At 36.0% G+C, this 20,299-nt stretch overlaps 5 protein-coding genes, 2 long non-coding RNA genes and 1 pseudogene across 19 annotated transcripts; 3 read left to right on the forward strand and 5 right to left on the reverse strand.

Annotated features, from left to right (window-relative positions):
* The first annotated feature begins 184 nt into the window (after window positions 1-184).
* Window positions 185-2,452, forward strand: LOC147943947 (uncharacterized protein At2g27730, mitochondrial). Its single transcript, XM_087450235.1, has 4 exons — window positions 185-523; window positions 1,394-1,509; window positions 1,855-1,893; window positions 2,033-2,452. The coding sequence occupies exons 2-4, from the start codon at window positions 1,411-1,413 to the stop codon at window positions 2,237-2,239; spliced, it is 345 nt and encodes a 114-aa protein (XP_087306361.1). The 5' UTR covers window positions 185-523; window positions 1,394-1,410; the 3' UTR covers window positions 2,240-2,452.
* Window positions 2,453-2,697: 245 nt separating this feature from the next.
* Window positions 2,698-3,930, reverse strand: LOC104786952 (large ribosomal subunit protein P2z). The gene is made up of 4 exons (XM_010512436.2): window positions 3,783-3,930; window positions 3,594-3,684; window positions 3,019-3,248; window positions 2,698-2,914 (listed from the first exon to the last, which is right to left on the reverse strand). The coding sequence occupies exons 2-4, from the start codon at window positions 3,679-3,681 to the stop codon at window positions 2,888-2,890; spliced, it is 345 nt and encodes a 114-aa protein (XP_010510738.1). The 5' UTR covers window positions 3,682-3,684; window positions 3,783-3,930; the 3' UTR covers window positions 2,698-2,887.
* Window positions 3,931-5,329: 1,399 nt separating this feature from the next.
* Window positions 5,330-6,550, forward strand: LOC109132858 (putative F-box protein At5g47300). Its single transcript, XM_087512806.1, has 2 exons — window positions 5,330-5,791; window positions 5,837-6,550. Exons 1-2 carry the CDS (start codon window positions 5,330-5,332, stop codon window positions 6,425-6,427), a joined length of 1,053 nt encoding a protein of 350 aa, XP_087368932.1. The 3' UTR covers window positions 6,428-6,550.
* A 334-nt stretch (window positions 6,551-6,884) lies between these two features.
* Window positions 6,885-9,062, reverse strand: LOC104786953 (putative oxidoreductase At1g06690, chloroplastic). The gene is made up of 9 exons (XM_087450230.1): window positions 8,644-9,062; window positions 8,371-8,455; window positions 8,149-8,265; window positions 7,979-8,043; window positions 7,810-7,898; window positions 7,650-7,729; window positions 7,455-7,566; window positions 7,223-7,342; window positions 6,885-7,153 (listed from the first exon to the last, which is right to left on the reverse strand). The coding sequence occupies exons 1-9, from the start codon at window positions 9,020-9,022 to the stop codon at window positions 6,968-6,970; spliced, it is 1,233 nt and encodes a 410-aa protein (XP_087306356.1). The 5' UTR covers window positions 9,023-9,062; the 3' UTR covers window positions 6,885-6,967.
* A 325-nt stretch (window positions 9,063-9,387) lies between these two features.
* Window positions 9,388-14,173, reverse strand: LOC104786954 (26S proteasome regulatory subunit RPN13). Of its 5 annotated transcripts, none has more exons than XM_010512438.3 (14): window positions 13,896-14,173; window positions 13,525-13,585; window positions 13,060-13,152; window positions 12,800-12,859; window positions 12,513-12,551; window positions 12,358-12,432; window positions 12,182-12,248; window positions 11,498-11,579; window positions 10,925-11,046; window positions 10,816-10,836; window positions 10,503-10,597; window positions 9,917-9,994; window positions 9,788-9,842; window positions 9,388-9,691 (listed from the first exon to the last, which is right to left on the reverse strand). In XM_010512438.3, the coding sequence occupies exons 1-14, from the start codon at window positions 14,039-14,041 to the stop codon at window positions 9,609-9,611; spliced, it is 1,077 nt and encodes a 358-aa protein (XP_010510740.1). In that variant the 5' UTR covers window positions 14,042-14,173; the 3' UTR covers window positions 9,388-9,608. The 5 variants fall into 5 exon arrangements, 4 of the variants coding, with proteins under 4 accessions (XP_010510740.1, XP_087306358.1, XP_010510741.1 ...); XM_087450232.1 differs by having other exon boundaries at window positions 12,513-12,595; window positions 12,669-12,859; XM_010512439.2 differs by having other exon boundaries at window positions 13,525-13,581; window positions 13,896-14,034.
* Window positions 14,174-14,509: 336 nt separating this feature from the next.
* On the forward strand, window positions 14,510-16,326 carry LOC104786955 (uncharacterized). 4 transcript variants are annotated; one of them, XR_002038073.2, is made up of 6 exons: window positions 14,510-14,711; window positions 14,977-15,045; window positions 15,166-15,374; window positions 15,464-15,700; window positions 15,818-15,885; window positions 16,109-16,326. It is a non-coding gene; the product is annotated as an uncharacterized LOC104786955 (long non-coding RNA). The 4 variants fall into 4 exon arrangements; XR_015557091.1 differs by having other exon boundaries at window positions 14,533-14,711; window positions 15,605-15,700; XR_015557092.1 differs by having other exon boundaries at window positions 14,547-14,711; window positions 15,617-15,700.
* A 552-nt stretch (window positions 16,327-16,878) lies between these two features.
* LOC147943948 (F-box protein At3g61340 pseudogene) lies at window positions 16,879-18,049 on the reverse strand (annotated as a pseudogene).
* Window positions 18,050-18,898: 849 nt separating this feature from the next.
* LOC147943949 (uncharacterized) lies at window positions 18,899-20,299 on the reverse strand. Of its 6 annotated transcripts, none has more exons than XR_015557097.1 (6): window positions 20,263-20,299; window positions 19,955-20,063; window positions 19,754-19,804; window positions 19,598-19,662; window positions 19,400-19,485; window positions 18,899-19,313 (listed from the first exon to the last, which is right to left on the reverse strand). It is a non-coding gene; the product is annotated as an uncharacterized LOC147943949 (long non-coding RNA). The 6 variants fall into 6 exon arrangements; XR_015557098.1 differs by having other exon boundaries at window positions 20,175-20,299; XR_015557100.1 differs by lacking the exon at window positions 19,598-19,662.

Genomic DNA, 20,299 nt, shown 5'->3' on the forward strand with positions numbered 1-20,299 from the left:
GATTTTCTCACATCTCTTATCAAACCTAAACTCAAGCTTTCAAATTGCATTTTCCTCCACCAATATTTGTAATTTTCACCCAAAAATAAAATAAAAAAAAACGACGGTAACTTATTCAATCGATTAATAAATAATATAGTCAAGAAACCATTTTAAAAAAAAACCAATTAACAAAAACTCTTTTAGTGCTTGATTTCACAGAAACTCAAGATTTTTTTAGATTTCATCATCAATATCAATAGATCAATGTTTTGTAAGTGGCCACTAAAAATAGTTTAATCTTCACAAATAGATAAAGTGTTTTTGTAATTTGTAAGGCACAAAATGTTGAATGCTCATATAATGATGGGCTACACAATGCTTTTGAGCCCAATAGTTAATTTTTAAGCCCATTAAACTCCTTCCATATCTCTCTCAGACCTTCTTCTTCTTCCTCTTCTTCACCGAGTCATTCATTTCTTCTGTAAGCGGTTTTCATCAAAGCAGTCAGACGAAACTTTTTAACGATCTATCATCGAACAAGGTTCTCTCATTTCTTCCGATCATCTTCTCCGATTTTACCATTCTTTCCTTGTCGTTTTTAGATTTGTTTACAAATTCTTCTAAACCGTTTCTTCTCTGTCGATCTAACACCCGATTCGAGGTCGGAGCTAGGGTTTTCGTTTCTCTGTTTTCGGATCAGGATTAGGTTTTGATTTAATGCTTTGCATTTGCTTTATCAGTGCTTTGATGTGTTATTATTCGCGACCTGGTTGGGTCCTTTGGTGCCGTTCACTGGATGATCTAATTTAGTTTACGCTTCTTGTTTCTTTCGCTTTTAACATAACCTAATGGATTGATTTTGAGCTCGTTTGTGTTTCATCTATACGTTTTTTTTTTTTTAACCTTAGGTTGGATCGGTTTTGGTATCTGAGAAACTGTGGTTGTTACACTTGTTTATGGTAACAAACACAGCCTTCCACAAGGATCCACCAGTGTCTTGTGTTTTGGATTTGAAAGTAACCTTGTTTCACTATTGTAGTAGCTGATACTTGATACAGTCTTTGTTTGAGTGATTCAAAGATGTTGTTGCTTGCTTCTCTATGGTATGAATGATGATGACGAAAAAATATTTGTGATTCAGTAGCTAATACTTGATACAGTAGTAGATGTTACTGTTAAGTGATTGCATATAGTTGAGTTGCTTGCTTCTCCATGGTTTTGTATGATGATGACGACCAAAAGTATTGTGAGGGGCTGAGTTTACGCCACAAGTGTTTCGTCCTCTATATATTATCTGTAATTTTGTTTGGAGTTTTTGGATTGATTTCAGGGTTTCAAAGGAACTGAGTTTGCCCCTTTCATCTCCATTTAGTCACTGTCAGGATTAAATAAAAATGATTTTTATGTACAGGATACTTCTTCATTACCATGGCAGCCAGAAATGCTTTGAGAATTGTGTCTCGTAGGTTCTCTAGTGGCAAAGTTCTTAGCGAAGAGGAGAAAGCTGCTGAGAACGTTTTCATTAAGGTAAACATCAGAAGCTTTCCATATCAATGTGAATAATAATTGTAGACTAAGAGTCCTCAAAGCTAAAAATATATTTACTTTCCATTTATGATGGAAAGTTTTTAGCAAGCTCTTGTTTGATTTTATCTGTCGTTGTTACCAAATATCAGAAAATATGTTGTTTTACTTAACAGGAAACTTATCTCGTATCTAACTGTAGAAGTCAAGTCTATCTGTTATCTAAACCTTGTTGCATCCAGCTTGAACTAGAAATATGATAGATTATACTTTCAACTTTCAAAACGATTTAATTTTTTGAGCAGTTATCTTCTGTCCTATTATTTAGCTTGTTTATTATGTATGCAGAAAATGGAGCAGGAGAAGCTTGAGAAGATAGCCAGACAGGTAATGATTTCTTTAACTTTAGTTGTTCAAAACTAGTGATAGTCTGTTTAAATGAACCTTTCTTCTTCAAGAAAAGAGAGAAAATGTAGAGTCTTGTGTGGTCAATACCCGAGCTGAAACTTCTTATATGAACTACTAGGGTCCGGGAGAACAAGCAGCAGGGTCAGCAAGTGAAGCAAAGGCGGCTAGTGGTGCAACATCAACAGCATCGGCTGAGTCAGGCCCAAAGGTGTCAGAAGACAAGCACAGAAACTATGCAGTGGTGGCAGGTGTGGTGACTATTTTCGGTGCAATTGGTTGGTACATGAAATCAGGTGGAAAGAAGCAGCCAGAGGTCCAAGAGTAAAAAGATTGATGGACTAGTGACTCAATAATAAAACAGGGAGCGGCATTACTCATTCCCCTCTTGTGAGAAACTTCGGACATGTTGTTGCTTTCTTTTCTTTTGGTTTTGGTCAAAGCTTAAAACAGTTGTCTTCGGATTGTTACATTTAGTTTTGTTATCTTTTAGCTCTATAGACTTTTCAGATTTGATCATAATTAAAATTGTTAATCGAAACATAATCTGATTTGAACAAATAATAAAAAGAACTGTTGAACGGATTCACATTTCCAATACTAACAGAATCTAAACCACACAAATCCATACACAAAATCGTAATCTTTGATACGTCCAGTTTTACATTTGATGCTATTGTTCAAAAGAAAGGAGTTAACTGGATTTGGAATACTAAGAGCATTCTCGGTGTTCAAATATAAATACATATACTGAGGTAGGTAGGTTAATATGTAAAGACTGCTGAAACCATGTAACCGAGGCAATAACTTGAAATATAAAATGCGAATCACAAGTGAAGTGAGACTGATGTTCTGAGTCAAAAATCTGTGAATCTCAGCAACGGTCTAAATAGATAATGGAATACAAACTAAACAACAAACATGTAGATTTCAAAAGGGTACAACAAAACCGGATTCCATTTGCTACCATACCAGGTTACTCGAACAGACTGAAACCCATGTCCTGCAAAAATTAACACACAAGAAAATACAAAAGTAAGCACCATCTCATTTCAAGCAACCACAAGGTTAGTTCGCTCAGACGAAAGAAATATAAAGAAAACTTACATCATCGGATTCTTCCTTCTCTTCCTTCTTCTCTTCTTTCTTGGACTCAGCAGCAGGGGCACCACCGCCTCCTCCTCCAGCGGATGGAGCAGAAGCCATAGCAACACCACCACCACCAGACGGCACTGAAGCAAGCTTCTCCCTTCCAGCAGCAATAAGCTCAGTCAAGTCTTTTCCTTTCACTTCCTTCAACAAAAGCTCAATCTGAGAGTCCTCTGTCTCAGCACCAACTGCAAAAAATCAAACAACACAACAAAACCACATTCAATCAATTCTTCAACCCCAATTACATTCATCCCTAACTAAATCCTTCTATGATCCTTTGAAAACATACATGAACTAACTAAACCTCACAACACAGTCCAAAACCAATACAACAAATGCCTCTTATTCAATTACCTTTTCACTTACACTACTTCCACATTTGTAGCAAACATATGCAAATGGTAATTAAACCAACAACTCTCACTAACTAGAGTAGCCATGTATAATAAACTCGATTTTTCTCCTCCATTTTTAAAAAAAAAAAAAAAATCGAATGCTCAAAATTAGAAGTTACTACCAAAGAAACGAACCTGATCCGAGAATATCCTTGATATCGGTACTGGTTGGGGAAGCTTTCCCACTCAAAACGGCGAGCAAAAACGCGGCGACAACCTTCATTTTCTGATGAGTACAAAAAAACATCAAACCAGATTAATAATCAACAAGACTACTGACTACGTAGGAGGAGAAATGGATAAGAGGCGAACGCGTTTACTTACTGAGGAAATGTTGATGGATCTCGCAGGAGGCGGAGTGTGAGTTTAGGGTTTGTTTGCAGACGGCTATGATGAAGAAGTTCCGAAAAAATGGAAACTATATCATTTATATACACTTAGGGTTTCTTTTTTTTATTAGAGTCTCCGGTTTAAAAAAATCATCATATAACCGGGATTAAATTCATTTTGGCCTATTTTATTTTAAGCCCAATTTTGTATGGGCTCTAGATTTCGATTTACAGGTATTATTTTTTCTATGCCGAGAAGCGAGAAGAGAAGTACCAAAACTTTTTTTTTCTCTTGTATACAGTGCATCGTATTGTTATTTTATTAATATAAATTATGTAGAGAAATTTTAGAAAAATTAATAAAATAAAACAAAGAAAAAAACCTAAAGCATTTTATATATTTGGGACACAGAGAGTATATAATAATATTATTATTACAAAATAATGGTATAAGTAAATTAATGGTAAATATTAATTTAATGAGATATATAAATTGTTTAAGTATTTTAATATTTTTTACAAGATAATTAATTATATATATATATATAATTATTGTTATTGTTTTTAAAAATATCTCATAGGTTAATGTTTTACAAATATTTCATTTGAAGTTATAGAGGAATGAAGTATTACAGCTTCAGAATGCTTTTTTTTTTGAACTAATTAAAAGAGAGAGGAATGCAACACGAAGACTTCCCGGAAGTTCACCCATCCTAGTACTACTCTCGCCCAAGCACACTTAACTGCAGAGTTCTAATGGGATCCGATGACTATGCCGCTAATGTTTCCTTAAATTTGTTGAGCTCACTGGCTTATTAAGGCGGACTATGCCACTAATGTAAAAAAGTTGTTACATAAATAATGACGTTAACTTAACCACATGGTGGTGTGCTAGTGGTTCCAGACTCGAACCTAAGTCAAAGTCATTCTTCTCATACTACATAACCAATTTAGCTAAGAAATCTTTTGTGAAATAATCCAAACATATAGGATATATTCGGTGGCCTAAAGCACATGCTTTGGCTGTTTCAGGGGTGAGCCGGCCCTGTGTGGGCACATGGATATGGGCCTTGCTTACGGTCCATTTGAATACCCGGCGAGAGGATCTATCCGTGGGCTGCACACTCCCCATTGATTATTTTCGGACCCCTCTTTAGACCTGGGGATTTATCCTGAATTCTAAAAAAAAAAAAATGACGTTAACTTGCTATATGGTAGAATGGTACAGGGCGTCGGGTCATTTTGGTAAGAAATGGTGGTTGAATATTATCGTTGCTAATATTCATATAGCCCACATTCACTACTCTTGTAAAAAAAAAAAAAACGAATATCCTCCTAAAATCCTCTTTACCTAATTTTCTCAAAGGGATATATATACATTTCCATTTAAAAAAAAAAATATATTCTTACATGAAAATAAAAAGGAAAGGGTCGTGTGGGGGTGTTAAGACTTAAGAGTGATCAAGAAGCAAAAAAAAACCCTAAAGAGCAATCAAAGCCGCCGGCACTTTCTTCCGTGAGAGATCACATTTGCAGCTAATTATGTCGGATCTTCCCAAAGATTTGGTAGAAGAGATACTCTGTCGAGTTCCAGCCTCATACCTGAGCGAATTACGATATACATGCAAAAGATGGAACAGATTATTCAACAAGAAGAGATTCACAAGAAAGCATTTGGACAAAGCCGCAAAACAGTTTCTGGTTCTCATGTCGAAGCAGGATAGGGTTTGTTTGATAAGCGTCAATTTTTGTGGAGTTCCATCTGTAGAGATCAAAGGTGAACAACGGAGAATGATAGGTTTAGATGAGTTCGAGATTTTTAAAGTCTCTCACTGCGACAGTTTATTGTTATGCAACAACAGAGAAAAGAATAGAATCGTGGTTTGGAACCCGTGTACTGGTCAAACCAGGTGGATCCAACCAACAAAGATAGGTTCTTATGCTCTTGGATCCTACCAAGACCAGAAATATGGCGATACTAGCTACAAGATCTTGTCTTGTTGTGTATATGGCGACAATAACGAGTTCGAAATTTTACCAAAAAAAAAGAACGAGTTCGAAATCTATGAGTTCAACACTAATTCATGGAGGACTCTTGATGTTACTTTGGATTGTGAATTGGACAAATGTGTTCCTGGCATGTCTTTGAAGGGAAAGACTTACTGGTTTGCTTCAGATGAAAAGGAGGAACAGCTCGGCATGTTTTTAGTATGTTTTGATTATACAACAGAAATATTCGACCGTTTGCTTTTTCCATGTAAGTGTCTTTATGATGAAGCCTTATCTCTATCCGTTGTTAGAGAAGAGAAACTTTCTGTGTTATTACAGCGTGGAGGAGATACATTAAGAAGAGAGATATGGGTAACAAATAAGATTGATGAGGCCAAAGTTGTGTCGTGGAGCAAGTTCTTAACAGTGGATATGAAACCTGAATGTAGTTTCGGCCTCACAAGTTTCTTGGTGGATGAGGAGAAGAAATCTATTGTTTTGTGTCATTTGACATTGCGGCGAAATGGAGTCCCCAGCGAACAGGGGGTATACATTGTTGGAGAGGACAATAACGTAAAACAGGTGCATTCTGGATTCGTATCATCTTTGCCAAATTTGTTTGATTATGTTCCAAGTTTGACTCAAATCTAGCTGTGTAAGTAAATTAGTCTGGTGGTGAAACCCTTTGTGCCCTCGGAAAGAAAATGTTCTCGGAGGTGACCGCTCGAGCCAAGACGGATAGCTTTCGATCCACAACTTTTCAAGTTTACGTTTTTATTATTTTTATTTTTAATATTGCTGAGAATAAACCCCCAATGCAGATCTCTTATCTTGGTCATGTGCTTTGAATAATTAGTAAACTAGCTGGTATTTCAATAAAGCTATGTTTACATGCGTAAAACTACATCACAAGTTGCACATCACAAATCACCCTTTAAGTTCTACAGCTATAGAGATTCTAAAGTGGATTCGTAGTTTTCACTAATGCATATTAAAGATTACTGAAGGCCAGAAAAGTTGTAGACTAAGAGACATAGATATCTTATATGTAACTTTGTGGTTTATGCAAGAATTGTAATTACGCTGAGAAGAAAAATAAAGCCAGAGAAGTCTTAATGATTCTCTCTACACATAAAATTGTAATTACATGAGTTTACTGTATACAGTGCAAATTACATACTACCATGCACATCATGTACGTCTGTATTCGTCTCCACAGTCGCCAATCACTTGGAGAAGATCGTTACCTTTCTTGGTAACCTCTTGTATGCTATCAACATCTTCTTCATCCAATACCAATGAGAATATAGCATTTGCGTCTTGTATGTGCTCCGCTAACCCGAGTCTCACCCCAATCATTGATCCAGCGACTCCTTGCTGAGATGAGATTCCCATTTTTCAGAAAAATTAACGAACCAGATTGGTACTATGAGTCAGAACTAATACCTGATCTAGTACATATCTCACAGCCACTGTCGGAATCGAAACTCCATGTTTTGAGGCTATGTTCTTCATCGTTCGAAGTAAGTTTTGGAATAGATTCCACCCTCCCCATGCATCAACCATCTGTAATTTCACCCTCAAAAATCTTAAACCAGTAATACCATGATGAACACTTAATAATACATTTCAGAACTGCCATTGACAGGGTTAATCTGTGGATGATTAGAACCCTTACCTTTTTGTACTTTTGGAGAGAAGGAGTATCCAAGCGAGGGCCAGCAAAAGGGATTGTTAGATTGGTACCAAGAAACTTCTCTGACAGAAGACCACCCATTACTGTCCCATATCTGTACCCAAGGCCCAACAATGTATGGTTAACTCAGGTGTAAAGAGAAAGAAGTCGACCAAGAATTCCATAGAGTATTGTTACGTTATAAGTTTGACGCCTGTAAGCTCGCAAAGCTGAGCCATTCTCTGTTGAGGACGCATGTCTACAATGGAGTGTTGCACCTTGAAAGAATTCGCACAGAGAGTCAGAGATATACAAAACAAAAGAGTCTGAATAAAAGACACATCGGGCTGGCCTTCACCTGATTGCTAACGACAGGGATTCCATTCTCTAAGATTATCTGAAGTCTCTCAGTATCAAAATTGGTCAAAGCAATTGTCTTGATTTTACCTGCAAGCAAATCGACGATGCTGCAGTTTAAACAAGCCGGTAGATTAATAAAACGAAAAATCACAAGAAAGGAGCTTTACCTTGCTCTTTTAAGTCAGTGAGGTGCTTCAGTGCATCAAGATAACCATCATTCGCATAATCCCACCTATCCCACAATTACAGATTAGCAAATAATGATGCACGGATTGTAAAAAGTCACTACAGAACACATCAAGTACTAGCATGTGAAGTTAAAGTAAGAAACACACACCAGTGAAACTGAAGCATGTCAAGAGAAGCCACAGCCATTTTCTTCCGCGATTTATCGATGTTCTCACGAACATAACTACTAGTCATTTTCACTGGAGGAGGTACCCATTTTGTCAAACTGCATCCATATGAAAAAATACCCTAATCAAAATCACTTAGCCAGTTCTCTTTTACAAAGTCTGATCAACTTGCTTGGAATTGAGTTTTGAACTTTGTAACTTACCCTTTAATCTTTTCCAAGTACTCTGGTGGACGTTCTCGACGAACTCTATTGATAAAAACGCCGTAAAGATCTTCAGAAGGACCATCTAAAACATAAGAGAAACCAATTAAGCACAAACTCCATTTCACTAATCTCCCACACTAAACCTTCTGTGAGTAAAACACAGCACCACACATTAGCTAATCATCAAAATTCAGTAATCTTATTATTTCCAGTTTTGTTAATTTCTAAGCTAATTTTAGTAAACTGTACTCTTAAGTCAAAGCTACTTACAAATGTCGGCCATGTCGAAGGTGGAGAGACCAGCATCGGCGTATCGAAGCATCGCATCAACGGCGTCGTTTCGATCGATCTTACCCCATCCTCCACTCGTCTGCCACATTCCGTTGACAACTCTGCATATCTCCAGTGAATCGTTCCCGCTCTTCAGCTTCACCCACCGTTCATCTTCCGTCGTTTCCAAAGAGCAGTTCACGGAGCTAAAGCTAATCCGACGGCTATAAACATCCCGGTTAAGCCAATTCGATGAAACTTTCGGAGCTAGGTTCGTGGCGATGACGGAATTTAAGGTCGTCGGCATAGCCTTGTGTGTGTGTCTCTCTCTCTCTATCTGCGGAGGAAGAAGAAAAATGAGATTTATGGGCCTTAGCATTACACAGATGTGGCTTCTGGGGCTTTCAGGCCCAAATCTATTTGGCACATTTTTATGCATTTGGTTTTCTGTACGTTTGACTTTTCATTTTTCTTTTTACTATTATTTGTGTTCAATTCCAATTTTATAGTGGCAGCAATATGACATTTGAAAGCATAATTATCGTTGGTTTTCTTTCCTTTTTAAAATTGGGTTAGGTTGTTTGTTTAGTTTGCAGAGTTGCTATTGTCTCGTAAGCTACCTGTATCAGTTCATTACTTCCTAAACCACCTGCATTAATTTTAACATCTTGGTTTTAAAATTTGGCATGGAAATGTGGGTTGTGATAATAGAACCTCATGCCTACCTATATTAATAGAATAAAATTTCGAACACACACTTTTATTGAACCAGCGCCTAGTTAAAATACGTAAATCATAAAACGAACGACAGAAACCTTTGTGGCAAAAAGTTAAAATCCCAACACTTACAATTTCAAGAACCACTACATAAATCTTTTAATCTATCATCAACCAACGAAGATCTTTTTTCCTCATTTGAAATGTCAAAGTTTGAACCAAACTCATGAGAAATATGAAAAAGAGTTTTAAGTCTCATCCATTGCATCCTTTGATTGCGTTGAAACCGAATCCTCAAGTGCTTCAAGGAATGAGACAACTGTGAACTTGACTGCAAGAGAGTTGAAAAAAAAACTGCTTTAGAAAAGTGAAACAACAATACTGATGATGATGCCTTCGGAAAGTCTATTATAAGAATCTGACTCACATTTACTTGGGTCTATACCAAACTGAGTCAAATCTATTTGTCCTGTGCGAAGTACCTAAAATAGATATTAAGGGTTGAATTAGAATATAAAGCCATGAATGGAAACAACATTGTCACAGATGGGCTTACATAGGTAAATGCATCTATTTGTTGACGAAAAGGAGGGCTCTGCAACAACTCCAGAATATCTTCTGCCCTACAGTGTCCCTGTCATTGGCTTTTGTGTTAGTCTATAGTACATAACCATGTAAGTAGCCTACGCGGCTTTAGTGTAGCTGTGTTGTCAGCTCCACAAACAGTAGTTGAGCCTGTTAGCTAGAGAGCTAACAAGTTAAAAGTTAAAAGTAAGTTAGATTCATTCTGAATCTGTCTAGGGTCTCGGTTTGGTTATTGGTCAAGAATAAGTGACTTTTCTTGTTGATCAAGTCCAACCTATGGATTGAATATAGGAATTTACTGGTTGAGTTCCCAGTGTCAAACAATATACAATTCATAGACGTAAATAAATTTTAGGTATAACCCCCTGCAACAACCCTTTGTAATCCTACCCCTAAACCATTTCATAACTCAATGACCTTCTGTGCTATTTACCCTAAATACACAACTTGACTTGGTCTTTCCTCTAACATTTTCAAAAGACGGAACTAACAAGAAGAATATTGCATGTAGGATTCATCTTCATAGAATACAGAAAACAGTGAAGCTCAAGATAAACCTCAGGTAAATGTGAAGACAGTCGTTCTTGTACCGGCAACATCTCAAGCAATGGCATAATCAACTCCGGCTTCAAGATGTCGCCTAATGCTAAACCTATGAATGATTTAATATGAGTGGACAATGAGGTCAAGAATGGACAATGGCAGAAAGAAAGAAAGAAAGAAGAATAACAGCTGCGGACAGATTACTAATCACATATAGAAAAGCTGGGCACTCCCATTTCCAATCCATACAGACTTCAGCACAAATAGATGTTGTACTCGCTCGACATCATAATACTTAAAAAATATATCTATATTGAAAGTATTTACCTTCTTCATCTCCAGCAATACCTACACAATACCGACCATACCTGAATGAGTATAAGAGGGAAACCAGAAAAGCCTACTGACAGGAGAACCTAAGGATAGAGAACTGTACCTACAGGGCCAGCAGAGAGGTTGTTCAGAATTCTTTGCAGGTCTGCCAGCTTAACTGGTCCAGCCGAAGATGTCACGTCACTCACCTCTGTAGACAAATTTGGTACAACCAAGTTTCCAGCTCTATTCAAGATGAATAAATTCATATAAGCCATAGCATTCATATAAGACAATACCATTTGCAGCAATTAATTGCGTCTTTTCACATGGTATTCAAACTCAAATTCAAGCATATCTGTTGAAAATCTTCACACGATTATGAAAAAGAACTTGTAGGTCATTCTTTATATGACTATGTTCCAGAATCTCATCAACATAGAGAAGCTGATAGATTTTAGCATGCACCTATTTACCACTGGGTAGCCATGTCTAGAGAAACTTTAATGTGCACAGTAGGATGTAAGTCACCAAAGCATTTCACAGAAGGAACATAAAGAAAAATAGCACATAGCAATATCTGTTTTCATGACACTGACAACACAGCAATCAAACCCACTTCTGAAGATAAAATGGTAAGCCAGTTATATACTTTGAAAAGCTAAAAGACACATTACTATCTTGATATAATTGGTACCTAGATGAGGTATTATCTTCTGCCATGTCTTCCAGAAGTTCATCCGTGACAGCAGCTGCAAGTTCGTCTTCATCTTGAAACTCTGGTTCAAAAGAAAATTTATTAGATTGATTCCTCCTATGCAAAATGACTAAGCATTGTCCCTATCAAGGGCATGTGTAATACAAAAAAAAAAGTGATGAGAAAATAACATTTACACGCTCATATGTGAATTAATGCAGAATCTTAATTACAGTATAAGTAAAGATAGCTACAATTTTTGGCGTCCATCTGGGATAGGAAAAGTTTTGTAGTGCTAAAAAATAATACACATTTAAGCTCCTCACTTCAAACTTTTCTTATTACACAATCCAACAATGACAAGCAAGGATTGAACTTATTATTGCAAAGCTGATATTTCGTATTTACTAAAAACTTCACATGAATTGATGAAAGTGAATTGTGGTTGATGCTCGTTGGAAAGGAAGCTCCTTAGTATAGTGCCATGACATTTTTATAGAATCCGTGTTGACACATAAAATGCCAGAATAATATGCATGATAGTATGAACGAATATGTATTTAAGGATAAGAAAGTTAGTTCGCTAATCATGCAAGTTGAAAGGTTAAATGGCAAGAAAGACACTGGTACAAGGATACAAGCATATCATAGACGGTTTGTAACAAGGGTAAGAATGTTACATGCCTATTGGTTGATTGAGGTATTGATTGACCGAAGAGCACAGCTCTGCATCACCTTCAGCTCTTGGCTCCTGCAAAATAAGTTAGAAAAAGAGTTCTGAGAAACAAATAAGATCAAAGATGAAAGTGATTAGGTGAACAAAGATACACACACATCTTTAAAAAAGACAAACAAGTGACCTGCATCCAAAAGAATAACTTGCGGTCATCACTGTTGAACTTCAGAATATACACCCTGTCTGATGATTGATTAACCTAAACAGAAACAAGTACGCTGTGGTCACAGTCTGATATTAATAATGCACAAGCTAGCAGCCTCAACTCAACAGGCATACCTTTTCAAATAGAGCTTCATCTGGGAAAACAATTTGATCCTATAAATGGTATTGTCAAGGGAAAAACTTCGTAATTGGGACATCTGGTAGCAACAATTAATAAATAAATCCCTGGATTTTTTTATATTCATGCATGTCAAAGCGAAAAGAAACAACCTTCCAGATGGATTGAGCTAAGAAATTTGATTGTCCCCAAGATACAAATTAACTGACTCGGCAAAGACTTAATAATACTTGGAGAACCTTTAATCCGATTCTATATCTCAAAAGAAAAGTGCAGAGGATACGTCTTCTACTGTATTAAGGTTTCGATCAAGCCACATGAAATGAACCAGTCCCTCATCACCCTAAAAGAGAAAACAAAACCCGGGTTAAATTTTTACAGAGAACGAGTAATGTAACAACAAAAACTAGATTCATATATGCTTTCATTTCAATAATAGCACCATCAGAAAAGCTGATACAGCCCAAACGTTCAATGGAACAACAATTCATATGTGATAACTACATTGTGGAAAATAAAATAAAAAAAAGTGTCAGACATTACTCTAACAATGCGGACAAGTCCTTTTCGTGAATCAGGAACAACTCTAGTTCCCTGCAAAGACATTTTCCCAGCACGAAACTCAAGCATGATCTCCTGCCAAAATTAGTCTCAATGTAAGTTGAAGAACCTTAGTATAAGAACGGAGTTAAGTGTATACAAATCAATAATATGAAAACTGATCACTCTTAAGACATTTCGTCTCTATCTCTCTTGAACTAAAGTGGAAAATCAATGTGGTAATATATGATATGATGATGAACTTTTGTTTGTTGTTAATGTTGAATATATCGTTAGTAAGTGTTGATGGTTTGGCAACCAAATACAACACTTTGTAGCAGAGAAGGACCTGAAGAAGTCAGTCATTCACTAAATCAGATTGACTTCAAAGACAACACTAGTACTACATAAAAGTAAGTGAGTTATGAAAGAAGTCAATCACTAAGGAGAAGAAAATTTTCAAGTTACCTGCTGCATCATGGGAAGAAACGCTTCATCAATTGAAGTCATAATCACCAACTCTTTCTTTCTAGTCGAACGCCAAAAGCAACAAAAGTAAATAAGAACCAAAGTCAAAAATATTTAGTAAATCGAAGAAATCACAATGAACAAAAACCACCCATATGTATGCTAAATATAGCGAAGCAATTAGACTCAAAACCCAGAATCTGAGAGAAAAAGAAAACCAAATCTTGGCCAGTAATCGAGAGTTATTTACAAAAACTATAATCTGGAACTAGGTTAAAGAAGGAGGAGGAGGAGGATAAATCGAAATCTAAGCGAAATCAAAACCCTAGGGTACCAAATCTAATCTCTCGTCAAGGTTGAATGAAGATTACCGTAGCAGCAGCAGAAGAAGAAGGGATTTGGGGGAGAAGAATGAAAGAAGAAGAACGATCCTCTTCGTGTTTTTCTCTCGTGTCAGTCGTGTCTTTTCTGTTTTCTTGATTTCTTCATAGAAGAAAGGAGAAGAAATTCTTTTCATTTTTCACTTAATGGACGTCTTATAGGCCCAGCAAGTATCAATCTAGCCCAAGTATCTCTCTAGATTAATAATGAGAGTGGATGGATTTGTTCCAGCTTTTATTCGGTTATTTTTGTCTTCTTTCTTTTGTATGAAGGACACAAAGTTGTACGTAGACATATAATTGTGACCTCTCGGTGCGATTGGTAAAATCATGTGACCAGCTTCAATACATAAACACAGGCAAAAGATATCTTAAGGTTTTATTGTTACTCGGTCATATCACATGTATCGTGATCGGCATAACTTAGTTATATACAAGTAGTAGATTAGATATATTGAATCAAATTCACTACAAGAAATAGGATGGAAGACGTCGGTTTATTAACGTCACTCGTTAAACCGACTTTAACTTTTTTAATAAGACGGGATTTGGCGTCATTTGATAAACCGACTTTAAATTTATTATTTTTAATGAATGTAAAAAGAGGAATGTTATAAATTTCTAACTCTCCTCCGCCGTAGTATATTCATTATAATCCCCCGTCTCCAGCAATGTACTCGGAGGCCCAAGCCGTTCTTTCGTCATCTTGTTCCCTTCATCCTCCACTGGTCTTCTCAACATCGTTTATGGCTCTTGTCTATGCTCTCTCGCATTTTTCCCTCTTTCAGCGATTCTTCTTCGTCTCCGGTGAGTGTTATATAATTTGGTGTTAGATTTAGGGATTTGATTTGGTTCGTCGATGAAATTAGAATCAATTCGGCGACGATTCCGTAAAAGATTCTGGAATCGTGCTCTTTGTGTGTTTCGTGCTTGGGAATAGCTCCACATTCTGAAATCGTGTTCTTGTTTATGGTGCTAGTAGTCGCATTTGAGTTTGATTTCTGGATCTTACGAAGTGTTCTTCGTGACGTTATTGTGTTATGTATTCTGATTTTTTGGTTTAATTACTTAGGAGTAAATTGAGGAACCTAAGCTAGAAGATGTGATGCGTAGTGCACTACTAGTGCTGCAACTAAAGATGGTACAATGATTTTGATAACTTTGAATGAAGCTTGGGCAGCTTCAGGATCTGTAATCGATCTCGTCTTTGAGAGTTTTAGAATTGGTAAATGATCAAGAAAGCTTTTGATGTGTTGTGTAGAGCTGCAACTAACGCTGGTGATAATTTCTTTGGATGCTAAAGAGTATTCACGTTGAAATGCATAAGCATTGTTTCAGACTTGAAACAAAAGGTGTTGATTTCTCTGGTGGCGAGGCTAATTTCATGACTCGTTCTTATTTGAAAATGATATGCAGAAGAATCATTTTTCTTCGGATTGTTCTTGAAAAGGTTAAAGCTTTGTTTTCACGGTATGTTTCTTACACTCTTGGTAACTTAAAGCCACAACTTATTGGTTTGTATATTGAGTGATTCATTGTCTTCCCTTTATGGTCTCCAGGATGCTGATGTGATCTGGTTCAGGAACTTATTTGTTTTTCAAAGCTTTCTGTATTTAATGTTCTCTTATGATTTTTTTTTTGATGAACTGCATTTGATTGAGAACTCTTGTGAGATCATTCACATACTTACGAAGCCTCAGTCTGCTTGGCAGGGAATATTGTGTTCTTTTTGTTTGATGAACTCACAGGACACATATGTCATGCACTTTGGGAGGCTAAGCGTGGCGTTTTCCAAGGTACATATAGTATGGTATTAGCATGAAGAACTGAGCTAGAAATTGGTTGATATAGGTGTTGGAGATGGGATGATCTTATATTTTCTATGGTCGTTGTTGAATTGTTCAACATTGTAGCATGGTGATTTTCGTTGGTCTCTGCATCTGCGTGAAACTTCTATGAAGCCAACCTTCTCCGTAAAAAGGTACAACAAGTGTTCTGTAATCTTTAGGCATATGTTTATTTCATGAGATATATATTAGTATTGTCCTTTTATCTATATGTTTTCATTTAAAGCAATAAATAGTATGATAGAGCAAGTTATCATTACTTCTTAAAGTGCTCATGAAATCAGAATTGCATTTTGGATTTGGTTTGATTCTTAAGCTGCTCATGATTTATAAGACTGTTTTTATGATTGATTTCAGATCTTACAAGAGCTCTGGTTTGAATTTGGAAGAGCTGCACACCGTGTTGCTGTTTTTAAGCTTCAGAATTCAGACAAATAGCAAGGCTCCAGTTTTAATTATGTTATGTATTTTGTATTTCCATGATTTTTTTTTTTTTTTACAGCCATGATATTGATGTTTTAATGTACAAACTACATTTAAATTTTATATGAATCAGTTGCTGTTTCAAAGTTTAATTTAAATTGAATTTTATGTTTATTTGATACAAATATAATAAATAACAGTGTATAATCAATGATTGGATAGTGTCGGATGTTAACTGACGTTACTATTTCAACAACTGACGCTAAATTTTCGTCGCTAAACATAACGACGATTTTAAATCCGACGTAAAAAAATTTTACGTCAATGAAAGTTACGTCGCTTTCGTAACCGACGTGTATATATTTAAGTCGGTTTATTACCGACGTGAGATATTGAAAAAAGTGACGTAAGAAGCCGTATATTTTGTAGTGAAAAAGTGGAAATTGTGAGATTGTTTAATTAGTTAGCTAGCTGTCTTTCTCATTTGATTAATTTACAGCATGCTTAAAAAATTTGTATTGAACCAATAAGAATATATATATGAACACCATACAAATGTGCTAGCTAGAGCCTAGGGTCCTTAATACTTGCCATAAGTTAGATATATATGCTGTAAATTAAGCAAGTGTGCTAGATATACTTGCCTAATTAGTTAGATATATATATATATGAACACCATACAAGTGTGTTAGAGCCCAGGGTCCTTAATTAATACTTGCCATAAGATTCAGATCCTCTCCATGGTCTAAAAAGACGTAAGCTTCACCCTTCTTGTAAGCTTCCATTCCTTGGATTTCAACTCTAGCGATAGTGTTCCTTTTAGGATTGTACAAGACAATGAAGAAACCATCGTAATTATAGAGGGGCGAGAACACAATTTCACCCCTGCTAGTCATTCCAGCAATGCGTATCTTAGTCCATGCAAATGAATACAACCAAGGAGAAGGCAAAACGTAGGTATGCCTCGACCATTGATGCTTCTCGGCGTCTTCTAGAACCCACATTTTGATACCGGTATATAAATCTTTACTAGAATAGTTGCGCTGAAGCATAGCTAATTTACCCTTGCAGTTGACCAGAACTGATTCAACAAGTTCACCATCAGTTGATTCAAGCTTTCCTTCCATGTCTTGATCTCTCTCGATATAAGAGAACTTCTCAGATCTAACATCAAAGCAAACTATGTCACGGAACCTTAAAAAGCACTCAGAGAGAACAGCTAAATAGTACAACACACCATTGATGCATATCCCATCATATACATGACCGTAATCACTAGGACCAACACCAGCACCATAATGTGGTATATCACATTTGATCATTCTCCATGACAAACTTTTCCCAGTTCCTAATGTTAGAATATGATGGGAAGAGGGGCCGGTAAGCCATGCACAATACTTTGAGTTGTTTGTCAATTGGATCATACCCTAAACAGCTTTTCTCTACACAAAAACCCTTTTTCACTTTAGGTAAGGTTAAGAACTGTCCTGTGCTAGGGTTACATATCAATTGCACAGGACCATCCGTTGCATCAAGAATCCATTGAGTATTACCGTATACGAAGCCCCGAACAGGACGACAATTGTCCGAGGGACAATTCATTGGGAAGCTCGAATGAAAATTGGCGGTTATAGTAGTAGGACACGACAGGTTTTGAGGCTGTGGCGATGAGAAGAAGAACGTTTTCTGGTCTAATTTACAAGTGATCAAAAGCTTCGGGTGAGACGAAGAAGATATGGTGAAGAAGGATTCAGTGAAATCTGGAGTGCGGAATGTGGAACCCCATAGCTTCGATACGCAGCTAAATCTCGCTATAGACTTTGCCGGCAGTTTCAAGAGTATCTCGATAACGAGATCGAATGGGATGTGTTCCATATCCGAACAACAAAAGCTCCTGTCTTGCGCCGTGTGGTGGAGACTCAAGTCTCTTTTTGCTTAAACCCTAAAGTCTCGTTTCTTTTATTTTCCCTTTGGTAAATCTCAAGGACGAACCAAATCAGTCACTTTAAACTTTATAGAATCAGGAGTGGGCATGTCGGTTTATTTTTGTGTTTAGTGTATTTTGGTTTTAGAAAAATTATAACCCAACTCAACTATGCTACTCACAATTTTATTAGGATTGTGTTCGGTTTGATTTAGTTCAACTTGGTTTAGTTCGATTCAATAAAACTCGGTTTGGTTTTTAGTTACATATTAAACTTCAAAAGTAAAGTAAATCCAAAAAAAACTTTAAAATTTTCAATTCATCAAATTTATAAAAGAATCGATGGATTTAAACTTGGAAAAAGAATAGAGAAGTATGAGAAAAGATATTATAAAGAATAGCATGCCACATATATTGAGGTTTTGAACTGTCATGTGTCAATTTCTTAGAAATCTCTAGACCTTAGAGCATGTTTATGGGTGGGTTGGAGTAAGGGGGGTTCTTAAATTTTTTATGAATTAATTGTGTACTGTTTGAAATATAAGAACCCACGATCTCTTAGATAAAATTTTCTCATTTATTGGTAGGTTTTTATTTTGGGTCTCTTATTTTTGAAAATATTGATTTTAAAAATTTAAAAATTTTAAATAGAATAGAAGTGGTATAAATGTGTAAACATTTAAGATTTTATAAAATTAGAAAATATTCCATTTTTTAATTTTCAAACATACAAAACAATAATAAAAACATAATACAAATTACCAATTCATAAATAGAGAGAATGATTTATAATAAAAATATAATAAAAACATAATACTGATTTGCTCCAAATTTTGCCCAAATATACAGCAATGTTAGCATACAAGTTATTTCAAGGTACAAAGAACTTGAAGAAATTGGTTCATCTTACACTGCAATAGAGTGAAACCTCAAAAAGATCTCTTTTAACATTTCGACCTATCAAAACATTGTTACTTTTAGAGACGAATTGTGATGTAATCCACTATACAACTCAAGTAAATCAGGTTCATGACATAATGAACAATGGTAGCACTATCTTTCACTTATGGCTATGGAAAGAGATTTGAGTGAAAAATCCATGACTGAGCTCAGATCAAGTCAATTTGGCCAGATATGATTGCTCCTTTAACAATCTTGTAGCGTATGAAGTAGAGATCACCGCATTCCATTTCCATAGTCTCGGGGATCTCTCCTCTGCCAAAATAATAGTAAATGAGTTTTGAAGTTGTAATTTCTAAGAGATGCATTCAAATGGTGGATGGTTTTAGCAAGTAGCTTACCCCATCGTGAAGATACTCTAGACCGCGTGCTACGTCTAAAGCAATATATACTCTCAAATCCCAGCTCAGCGGTTCATGTTTTTCGCCTGTATCAAAAAAAGCATTTCAATGTCTCAAATCTTTAGACTCATTAATTGCAGGAGTTTAAACCATCAATTTAATAAAATATGCAACAAACTAGTTGAACATTGGACTGACAATTCACTTAATGCATAGCAGATTGGTCTAGTATCCCAGCATTCCCCTCCTAATGACCAAAGTAACTATAACAAAAGAAGTCTAGTCCCTCATTAATCAAGAACCTTATCAGGAAACTATATATGATCCAGAAAATTTTTATATCATTTAAAGAACCAGGATCTTGTAGTCAGAGGAAGGAAGGAAGGAAGGAGAGAGCAAAAAAACCTGTAAGAATACTCCAAAATGTCAGAAACAGAGATGACATTACTCTTTTTAGATTATTACTCACGTACTCTTAGAATTTTTGTAGTTTACTTACTGATATGACACAAAATGTAGAGACAGGATGATGTGTTTTAGTGTTTATATACTCACACTTGAAAGATGCTTCATACGATAAACTCATGTAAAAGATCAGTTTGTAAAGATGCTTTTCTTTGGCGTCCTTGTGCGAATCAATTTTAAAATCCTCAAGTTATAACACCTAACAACAGAGAACAACAGAGAACAACAACAATTTTAAACTCATTATAACACCTAACAACAGAGAACAACAACACTAAACCAAGTTATAATCTAAAAAGCAAGCAAGAACCTCTTCTGAAATCTCAAGATCGAATATAATACTTAAAAAGGGTTCTTCTTATCTTCTAAAAATACTTAAGCGAGAAGATAAGAAGAACCTCTGCAAATTAAAAAGCAAGCAAGAACCTCTGCAAT

The sequence above is a fragment of the Camelina sativa genome, chromosome 5 (genome assembly GCF_030686135.1).
Source record: "Camelina sativa cultivar CO46 ecotype springtype chromosome 5, ASM3068613v1".
Taxonomy (NCBI): Eukaryota; Viridiplantae; Streptophyta; class Magnoliopsida; order Brassicales; family Brassicaceae; genus Camelina; species Camelina sativa.

Coding starts and splice junctions, on each gene's coding strand:
- LOC104786954 (XM_010512438.3), bottom strand. CDS start 14,041: ATGAAAAGAATTTCTTCTCCTTTCTTCTATGAAGAAATCAAGAAAACA. Junction 13,586..13,895: donor CTTCTTCTGCTGCTGCTACG/GTAATCTTCATT, acceptor GCGTTCGACTAG/AAAGAAAGAGTTGGTGATTA. Junction 9,692..9,787: donor TGGTATAGACCCAAGTAAAT/GTGAGTCAGATT, acceptor ACTCTCTTGCAG/TCAAGTTCACAGTTGTCTCA.
- LOC104786953 (XM_087450230.1), bottom strand. CDS start 9,022: ATGCTAAGGCCCATAAATCTCATTTTTCTTCTTCCTCCGCAGATAGAG. Junction 8,456..8,643: donor CTTCGACATGGCCGACATTT/GTAAGTAGCTTT, acceptor CTTATGTTTTAG/ATGGTCCTTCTGAAGATCTT. Junction 7,567..7,649: donor ACAGGCGTCAAACTTATAAC/GTAACAATACTC, acceptor CCTTGGGTACAG/ATATGGGACAGTAATGGGTG.
- LOC104786952 (XM_010512436.2), bottom strand. CDS start 3,681: ATGAAGGTTGTCGCCGCGTTTTTGCTCGCCGTTTTGAGTGGGAAAGCT. Junction 3,249..3,593: donor CAAGGATATTCTCGGATCAG/GTTCGTTTCTTT, acceptor GATTTTTTGCAG/TTGGTGCTGAGACAGAGGAC. Junction 2,915..3,018: donor AGAAGGAAGAATCCGATGAT/GTAAGTTTTCTT, acceptor TAATTTTTGCAG/GACATGGGTTTCAGTCTGTT.
- LOC109132858 (XM_087512806.1), top strand. CDS start 5,330: ATGTCGGATCTTCCCAAAGATTTGGTAGAAGAGATACTCTGTCGAGTT. Junction 5,792..5,836: donor ACAAGATCTTGTCTTGTTGT/GTATATGGCGAC, acceptor CCAAAAAAAAAG/AACGAGTTCGAAATCTATGA.
- LOC147943947 (XM_087450235.1), top strand. CDS start 1,411: ATGGCAGCCAGAAATGCTTTGAGAATTGTGTCTCGTAGGTTCTCTAGT. Junction 1,510..1,854: donor CTGAGAACGTTTTCATTAAG/GTAAACATCAGA, acceptor TTATGTATGCAG/AAAATGGAGCAGGAGAAGCT. Junction 1,894..2,032: donor TTGAGAAGATAGCCAGACAG/GTAATGATTTCT, acceptor ATGAACTACTAG/GGTCCGGGAGAACAAGCAGC.